Below are 10,420 nucleotides of genomic sequence, written 5' to 3'. Positions count from 1 at the left end.
GAACTAATATAACATACAAGTTTCACTTTTTGAAACAAATTATTGAAATAAATGGACTTTTCCTTGATATTCTAATTTTTTGGCACATACCTGTATAGACAGGTGTGTGGCTTTCCTAATCACGTCCAATCAGTATAATCAAACACAGCTGGACTCAAATGAAGGTGTAGAACCATCTCAGGGATGATCAGAAGAAATGGACAGCACCTAAGTTAAATATATGAGTGTCACAGCAAAGGGTCTGAATACTTATGACCATGTGATATTTCAGTTTTTCTTTTTTAATAAATTTGCAAAAATGTCAAAAATTCTGTGTTTTTCTGTCAATATGAGGTGCTGTGTGTACATTAATGAGGAAAAAAATGAACTTAAATGATTTTAGCATATGGCTGCAATATAACAAAGAATGAAAAATTTAAGGGGGTCTGAATACTTTTCGTACCCACTGTACATAGATGATTCAGTCAAGAGGCAGGACCACATACTTGCTTGTTTTTAGTGAACAATTTCAGACACACCGATTCCAGGGACCAGGGATCTCACAAGTGATGAAATGTGACTTCTGAACAAAATAAACATGGCGGAAATTCATCAACAAACAGTAGCACTCATGTACGCTAAAAAAAGAGGAGAAAAAAAATTGTGGATGAAGTCTTACGCATATTGCAGCCTGAGCTGGAGGTGAGTGGGGAATAAAGAAACAAGGAGGCTAGTGCAAGCTAATGCTACAAGTGGTTGTGACACTTCCCAGCCAGCTCACTGTCAGTGGCTGCTGCAGGTGTCTGATCAGGATTCAATCTTTGTTGCCCCCACACTACAAGATTCTAGTGATGGGAAGTTCGGATCATTTTACTGATTCGGCTCTTTGAATCTTGTTCAGCAAAATGAACAAATCTTTTTCGAGTCATTTCGTTCACTTCAGCAGAATGTAATTAAAATGTTACATGTTACATTCCCCATCTACTTATGCACATATTGATCACGTTTCGAATAAGAAAGAACTGTAATACAGCCAAGGTCATATTATAAGTAATATCGTACTTGTGTCTTGAGACTATGCAGTTACTTCATCACCTCACCTCCGGATATTTTGGGTCAAATTTGTTTGGTCTTTTGTCATGTAACATCCTAAGCTAAGCTATGCCGTGCCGTGTCATCTTCTTAACTCTTTATTAAAACATTCAGTGTTATTAAAAAGAACCATAATATTGACAGATATCCTCCGGATATTTTGGGTCAAATTTGTTTGGTCCTTTGTCATGTAACATCCTAAGCTAAGCTATGCCGTGCCGTGTCATCTTCTTAACTCTTTATTAAAACATTCAGTGTTATTAAAAAGAACCATAATATTGACAGATATTATAGTCTGTAGGAAATAAAAAGCTATTTTATAATAAAAATAAATGCATCATGTAACAGTAAGAGTAAAAAAAAACTGTAAGGACGGTTGAAAATTAACTAATTTCTGTATCCAACAAAGCGGTCATGTCATGTTACAAAAACGAACAACTCGAAACCGAGGACTCGAAAGGTGTACTAATCTAATGCTTTGTTGCGCATGTGCGATCAACACAAAATGAACGAATCACTCCCCAAGATGACCCGATGTTCTCAAGTCATGGGAAAGATTTGTTCAAAATGATCGAATCGTTCGTAAACGACACATCACTACAAGATTCCAAGTTATGAATATCAAACATGCTTCATACTCATGATTCAAGATCAGGGCCCCTCTAATCCTGTTGGAGGCATAAAGGTCATTAAGGTCATTAAACACCACACACTACAGCATCATTTGGCCTGAGAATTGCTTCCGAGTGGCCTCACGTCTGGGAATGCCCTCACAATTGTCGGGAAGGGCAAGTTGGGCTAATTATCCTGTAGTGTGGGGCCGGCCTAAACCACTAACTGACCAAGTCTTTAAAAAGATGATGCTATTTTTTCCTTATTGTTTCTTTTGCTCAGCTTTTTCTTTTCCTTATGTTTATGTTTTAGATCATTCATTGTCAATAAACTGAGAGAAAAATTACCCTTCACATAAATTAAAACCAAATTTGTGATGATGGTGTTACTCAAAGTTAATTTTAGCAATGCACATGAAAGCAGAAGACTCTCACATGAAGTATTTGCTTTAGCACATCATACTGGTACAATTATAGACCTGGCGTGAACTGGTTTCCACATGTCATCTCACCTCAAGACTTTCCACTTCACACTCACTTGGAATAAAACTCACTGTTTATCTAGCAGGGCTGTTATTTTGGACCAGGGAGTGTTGGGTATCTGTACTCTCAGATACTCATTTGAAGTCAACACACATGAAGTTTAAAAGGCCTGCCTCTTCAATATGCATTGTTACCACGGTGCATGAAACAGAATTTGTTTGGTCTCTTACTTTCTCATCCAATTGCCTTGAATAGATTTTTCTTTTCAATGGCCCCTCATCAAAACATGTTCTTTTGTTCTGAAGTGCAGATGGAGAGCTGAATGTATCTGAATCTAATCAAAGTGTAGTAAATGACAGAGCATGCAGCTGTGTGTTCAAAATCACAAACCTCTGATAGCCCATCTTTTGCGCTGGCACTTGGCACATAACAGCATAATGTAATCACAAAGATAATTCTCCAAGTTTCACAGTGTTAATAATCACATTAACTTGCTGTTGGTATCAATATCATTACACTTCCCACTCAGCCAGTTGTAGCTTCCTTTGAACTTAGTATACAAGTAAGACTCAAATAGAAAAAGGATTTGAGTGGAATGTTAACCTTGCTGCTGAAATCACAGTGACAAAAAAAACTTAAATAAAAAACCAAATTCTCATACCTTATCCAGATTTACTGTCTGTTGAAAGTGTATTGTGCTGACTGACCTTTCACAGAAACACTGCTCAGGTTTTGTTTGTACAGAGTTAGCAAGAAGCTAAGAAGCTCAGGTTTTGTTTGTACAGAGTTAGCAGGAAGTCAAACAGCAAACAACAGAAAGTGATGTGCTTTGCTGTGATCTGGGGAATGGGGAAAAAGGAAAGTGACCATGGACTGCTGGCCACTGATTACAAGCCAAGCAGAGCCAAGCAGATAAGCAAGGATGGACATCATAATCAGCTGCCACAGAGAAAGACAGAGAGGAGGGAGTTCAGTTCAGCAAGAGAAGGAGGAAGGAACATCATCAGGCTGTCTATGTGTGCTTCCCACACTGGGCAGGAAAACAATTTCAGGGCTAGCATGTGCACAGATAAGTTAGAGACATGCCACCAACACAACCTGCTGTGTTTCTTTCTCTCTCTCTCCTCTCCCCCGTGGTCTTATATGAATGAGGGCCACCACCACAGAAACGGCTGCTCTCCAACCCACCCAGCGTCCAATCAGAGTTTGTTGTCCTGCTGTCTTCTTAACATAAGCCAGTCAGACTGGGGTGTCTAGGGGTACTGTCCGCAAGCATAAAGAACTCTGAGTAATGGTTGCTGCTACTGGGCTGAACAGAGATTTAGATGATCCTAACCACAGGTTCTAATGCCACCTTGATGAGACATGAAGCTACCAATCACAGGAGCTGTGAAGATCTGCCAGATTTTAGCTAAACAAATGCTGCTGATAACCACTTTTCATAAAGTGGATGCACTGTACTGCACTGTAGTAAAGTTAGGATATGTACTCTCTTCGTCATCTTCAGTCATGCTTCCAAAAGAGGCTGACAAGATATCAGTGAAGCCCACTGTTAACTAAAAATAAACATAAAACAAATTATGGCTGCAAGAACATCAAGCCAAACCATAAACTGCATGAATCATATAAAGGTCAGACTTTAAAATATAGAACTGTAACAGTCTTATTGCAGGGGAAAAGGGCAGGTTTTGTGAATTAATCTGTCACACGCCATGGCTCCTATTTCGAATTACTAAAAGTACTGTCAAAACCTTCTGCTTCAATTAATGATCACTAATGCGCTGAGCTGCATTCCAGGTTGTGCTGACCCGCAGTGCTGTCTGATGACTGCCTGATCCATAATTTCATAAAATAAAATACGTCTGTCTCCACTGCGATCAGTCAGCACATGTGCCTTAAGGACAGACCTATGACAGTCAAATGTAGCAAAAGGGAAGCATAAAACAGTAGTGCAACCAAAACATACGAGAAGAAATGGATTTCTGAGTTGAACCCCAACTTTGAATATCAACTTGGCTTCATGGAAGGCTGGTTTATTATTACCGACCACCAATTTCCCTCAGGATTCCTTTTCTATTTACTCAGGAACAATCCTGGCATAGATGAGTGATCGGATTTGGGAACAGGTACAAAAGAAAAGAATTAAGTTGCCCTCCTGCACATGGGAGCAGCGACCAATGCTAACACCTGCACAAAAAAACACAAACAGGACATGGAATGAGAATGTGCTGCAGGACAAAGTTGCAGAAAGAGGAATTAGGTGAGAAAAACAAAAAACAAATCACATTTATAGAGTATATGCTTGTGTGTGTGTGGTGGTGGTGGGGTGGGGGCATGTACACTGTGCCTGTGTTGATTCCATTTCTTAGCATGACAGGCTTATGCTAGCCATTTGGGACCTGCTCAAAGGGGACAAGTTTGAATGGAGATTCAGGCCTGCTAGTCTTCAGTGTGCACTAAGGGAAATATGTAGGGCCCTCAGCCAGAACGGTTCACACCCACATGCCTTCACTGCAAGTCTAAGCTTAGGAACAAAAGGAAATGTGCTATAGTCTTTTCAGCAGGGCCTCCAGATGTTCTATTCAGCAGGGAAGAGGACCTTTCTGAGGGTTACTGTATTTTGTGTGCACACTTGTTTGTGTTTTTAGTACCCTGGATTTTGACAGCCATGCATCCTTTTTTCCCTTCGCTATAAGAGGCAGTGGTATCAAGCATTATTGTTTCTATTCAATTAGCTGTCATTACCAGTGGCAGATTGATTATTGTTTATTTGGCTGGTGGCGAACAATGGAAGCTGCTAAATGTCTTCTCATTCATCCTGCCACCAATATTGTCTTCTATGTTAGAGAGAATCACATGGCTTGTTGTCAGGCATGAGGCACATGTGGCACAACCAATGCTTTGCCTTATGCATCTGGATGTTCTGATGTCCACACACAACAAAGGACATGGAGCCAAGGGGGATGGATACAAAAGAAAAGCTTATTTTTAGTGATTAAGGACTTGGGGGAGCTGCAGGAGAAGACAAATGCGGAATTACAGCTAGTGTCCATTGGTTTCACTATTATAAGGGACACTATTCAATCATACAAATCCACAGCGGTCTCCCAGCACCATTAGGAGGTCAGCGCCTCTGAATGGCACAGGCAGCATCAGTCCATAAATGATCTATTTAATGTACTGATATAAAAGAAAGGGACATTTTGCAAATTGACATCTGAGTGCTTTCCCAGAAATTTGCAGCCTTGCTCAGTTTTGTTAATTAGGCAGTTTCCTAATGTTTTTGGTCAGCAGCCTTTGATTTTATTTATTTATTCTTTTTCTCTGTTCAATTGGTGCTTACTGCTGATTGTTTTAGGCTCTATCTGAAGACTCACCTTTCTTGTTCCAGCCTCAGCCGCATAGTCTCCTCATCTGATGGCTGCATGTCCTTGGCATTAGATTTACTGGAAATCTTCCTCTCCATCCTTTCTCCTGGCTGTTCATCCCTCCGGTGCTTTCCAAACCTGAGTAAAAGTGACAAACAGAATGGATTTAATTAAGGCCCAGGATTTAATAATTTTCAAACCAGTATGGGCTTTTTTTCACAGCAACATCTTTCTTCCTTTGTCTGGAAACTTCAGGTGAAATACTCACTAGAAAATTAAAGTGTCAAACTGTCAAAGCTTCAGTTTGGATTTGCACTGGGGAGACAGTTCAGGACAAGTCCCCCTGGGCACCCATGCGCTACTGAAGGCATAACTTGGCCTTTTTCTTATAAATGCAATCAAAATGCAACAAGCCATCAAAAGATAACTCAGTGTAATGAAATCCCCCCCTTCCAAACAGAACAGCAGAAAAGATTCAGTGTGTGGTTTTAAAAGTAAGTCTGAAAAGCAGAAAATGGTTAAGGAGAGAATGAATTCCCTGTTTCCTCCCTGAGCTGTAGAGTTTAAATAAAAGTGATGGGAGCAGTGACAGCTCATGATTTAATTTGAGCAACCAGGGAACAAACTACCTGCAATTGGGTGAATGTAAGTGGAAGGAAGGACCAAGCTCGATGGCATCATATGAAACTTTCTAGACAGTGTCACAAATTTTTACATTTTAATAATGGCAGTGACACATCTGTCGCAGTAAATCCATGACAGCTTTACAGCAAAGTGAAAATAAACCAACTCAGTGATCATAAATTCCTCTGGACAGCTGAGCTTGACACTGGGCAAATAACTGACTGGAAACTCTATCCTACATAAGGATGTGGGAAAATGATGAAGAACAGAAAACAGAAAGGAGGCAGTTGACAAGGCATTTACAGCAGTGCACTCTCACAAACACACACACACACTCACTCAATGTATGGTCGGCTCTACTCTGACTGCACTGGCTGAGACTTTGTTACCCACAACAATGTGCTTGTGGATAACACTAATATCAAATGGCACCTTATACACTGTACCTCCAAAAGCTGCACTTTGTCATATTTGCTGTCAACAGATAAAACTTTTCCCCACTCCTGTCCCTGAAAAGTTAGTTCTGGCTGCTCTAAGGTGAGTGGTTTCAGAGTTTGCTCCACACTCCTGAAATGTGCAGATATTTTCAAGGTGAACCATGACTGATTGTCAGGACTGTGGATGTCATTCATTTTGTCTACCTGTCCATGTGTGAAAATTTGATTTCAGGGTATCAAACAGAAGCAGAGGAACATGAAAACATGATATTAGTTACAAACTATGCACCTACATCAATCAGTATAGTGGCAAGCATATATACACTCACTGGCCACTTTTAGTTATGCCTCTACAATTGTATGCACTTCATTGCAACACTTCAGCCTTAACATCTGTGTTTATGAAGCTCAAAATGGTTCAGTTTTTGGTGAAACTGTCAAATGTTAAGCATATGTTTATTATTGAGGTCATAGTTAAAGGTGGTGTTGTATGGGACTACATTATATTTAGAGGTGTCTATATTTTTGTCCTCGCCAGCTACATACATGAGAGGGCCAGAATATTAGGAACACCTTTGAATATAATGTATTGACATGCATGCAATTGCACAGCTATTCCTAATAAAGTGGCCGATAAGGATTGACCATTCCATAGACAAGAATGGTGTAATTAAAATTGTTGTAAATACTTACAATCAGAGTTAGCATTGGGTAATCTCAGACCATAATCATGCCTTGAGTGGATGAAGCACAGGAGGCTCCACGAAGGCCACAAATTAAAAACAAACTGAACTGAAATGTAAATATAAAAATATCAGATGAATAGACCAATACAGACTAAAATTCTGCTGGCAGAACAGCTGAAAGGTTCTGGAAGAAACTGTGAAAGGTCAAGACATTTGTGCAAATGGATTCTCTTTGGTAGTGACTTTGGAATTGTAATCTCTGAATATGTTATGGCCTGGTGGGAGATCACCAGAAAGCCCAGGAGAAGCATAGGAAGTAATGTCTGGAGTTTTTTTTTTGTGGAACAGATAGCATATATTACCTAATTAATTAATCAACAAATGGATCTAGTAAGGCATAAAACTCTAGACTAGGGCTGGAAGTGCTAATAACACTGAGCCTGCTATGTATCACCAGGGTGGATGACAGCTTCCCTCACCTCACTTCAAGGACTTTCATTAACTTCCTGAGGAAAATTCACCTTGTTCTTTTCCTCTTCCAGTTTTTTTCTCAGTCTCTTCTTACTCAGCCCCCCATAAAAGTATTAAATAACCATGGGGTTAAACATATGCCCTCATCTTTTTACTTCTTCTGAATTAGCATTAATCCCATAATTAATTTGTCATAGTGAAACGTTGGTAGATTAAACAGACTGAGCAGACAGTAGTTCCCACATGAGAGGCCATTCCCCATCACCGGTGGCTTGAGAAGGAGATGCCATATTAAGGCAGAGGAAAGGATGATCAGACTAGAGCTTTTAGAAAACTACTGGGACATCTACTGGTACACTGACACCTTCATTTGAGCAACCTGGGCATTGCCGTTAGAGACCATTATGGGATGGAGGATTAACAAGTTAACCTACAGTGACACATGAATCTCGATATAATATTCCTATACTCAACATTTTCTTATGAGTAAAATAAAGAGTCTGTTGTACCAAAATGTAAAAACTGAACCTGTCTCTGAAAGATAAGTGTCTCATTTTAGAAATGAAATAATTAAAATGAAAACCAGTAAAGATTTAGAGTAAATTAGTGTCTGAAGGAAAGCCATAGACTCAGTCATTTCTATAAAAGTCTTGACCTTGGGATTTACAGTATCAGGACTGACATCTGTATAGTTGTGAGAGTGAAGCTTATAAGGCTTATTAGCCTCTTTTAAATGAAGAGTCTGTTTATACTGGTGTTAAGATGGTTCATCTTTATTTCATTCATCTTTGCCTATTTACACTGAACTAAAAAAAAAGCTGGCATAATTCTGCTCCTGTGTTATTGGTATAAAGATACCAGCATTCCACTAACAGAGGCCTGATGTTTAATGTGACATCCAGCATGACCTATATCACATGTCACAAATCTGAAGCAGGCAGTACTGCTGCTTTCAAATCCACAGCAGCGAATGAGTAGAATAGAAAAGAGATGAGTAGAGAAGCAATGAGATGAATAGAGAAGTGCTTTTATTCATTTTGCACATTTACTACATGAGTCAGACTCAGAGTTGTTGTGCACAGTGTACAACGTGTTAATGAATATAGTAACTGAGTATGTTTCTTGTGAGAAACTTTAAAATTTGAATTTCCAGAGTGGTGCGTCACAGAAACTACACTTCAGTAAAACTTCCCCTCCGCTCGCCACCTCCCAGGTTGTCTCTCCCCTTTTATACAGAGGCCAAGGCAGAACACCAGTTGTACTACCAATTTTCAGATTTTACTACCAATTTTACTACTTCTCAAAGCATGAGAGAGAAGAGTCAACAGCAGACAGCCCACCTCTACCAGATGATCTGTGTCTTTGGCATATCATAAATCATAATGTCCCTGAAAAAGATTTTTTTTTTGAGAGAGAAATCGAGAGAGAGGGAGAGAGAGTGAATAAGTATGCTAATTCATCTCTCTGTGCTAAGTGAACCTAACACTTTGATTTGTGTTCAAGACTTAACATTCAACCCCTATAAAAAAAAACAAAAAACGGTTCTCCCCAAAGTACAGTAAAGTGTACCCAATAACCACAGTGCAGTACAGTGCACAAAACTGTATTTTATTATTTATTTTTTTTACTGCTATTAGGCAGAGGTACACTTTACTGTACTCTGGGGTGAAGTGTGTTTTGTATTTTTTTGACAATTCTGCCAGAGCGCTGCAGGACACTCAACTGAACTGATGGATAGACAGACAAAAACCAGCTGAGAGCATCTTATACAGACTGAGAAGACGATTGTTGAATGCTAACTATCTAAACCTGAACAGTTGTGGCGTGGGATCACGATGATCACGATTCATAAGCACCTGAAGAGAAGCCACTTTGGAGTTATAAACAAAGGGGATCAGGAAGATACTAAGGGCAACATTAACACTGTGGAGTGTAAGAAACTAACAAAATAAACTTGTGAGTTGTGTAATTAAACACGTTTAGGAATGTAAGTGTGGATATTGGAGGTGCAAACACATTTGCGCTGAATACAAAGCTTCTATATTTTACTGTAACAATTCAAACCTGTTTAATTAGGAATAAAAATAAATTGAACAAATGGTTTTATTTTAATACAGTCCTTGACATTTCCCACATTCAACCACAAATTATTTAAGTGTAATCACAGGAAATGTTTAAACAGGCAAGAATTGGAATACAATATGTCACATTAAGATATATGGCTGTGTACATGCTGATGTATGACCATCTACAGTACTGTAAATGCAACTTCACACATAAAAATCACAGTTGTTGATCCTTTATCAGCTGCTCCCCATTGAGGATTGCCAATGTGGATCACTGAGTTCCACAAATGTGATTTGGCACAGCTTTTAAGCCGCCATCTAGAGCACAGTATAAGTATAAATATGTGTATTGTTGCATTTGGAATTTTATAATAAAATATTGAAAACAGACTTCTTCATGTTTGTTTATATGCCATTCATTGATTAATTAATGAAATAATTGACAGTTTATTTGGTTATTAAAATACCTGTCAGTTGCAGTCCCACTTTCGATTAAACATCTGCTGACACCATCTCATAAAACAAAACATTTTTAAATAGTGTTGATATTAGGCCTACTGTATTACTGATCAGCTGGCTTTACTGTATGGATCTGCTTTCCCT

General features: G+C 39.0%; 1 protein-coding gene across 1 annotated transcript in view; it reads right to left on the bottom strand.

Annotated features, from left to right (window-relative positions):
* Window positions 1-10,420, bottom strand: part of LOC109965141 (partitioning defective 3 homolog) — a 428,297-nt gene that overhangs the window by 114,004 nt on the left and 303,873 nt on the right. Inside the window, exon 21 of the mRNA XM_020608934.1 lies at window positions 5,543-5,671. Coding sequence (XP_020464590.1) covers window positions 5,543-5,671 — 129 coding nt within the window. The remainder of the gene's footprint in view (window positions 1-5,542; window positions 5,672-10,420) is intronic.

Source organism: Monopterus albus, unplaced genomic scaffold (assembly GCF_001952655.1).
Source record: "Monopterus albus unplaced genomic scaffold, M_albus_1.0 scaffold96.1, whole genome shotgun sequence".
Lineage (NCBI taxonomy): Eukaryota > Metazoa > Chordata > Actinopteri > Synbranchiformes > Synbranchidae > Monopterus > Monopterus albus.
The sequence above is the reverse complement of the archived record's forward strand: the minus strand, read 5'-3'. Positions and strand labels throughout refer to the sequence as shown.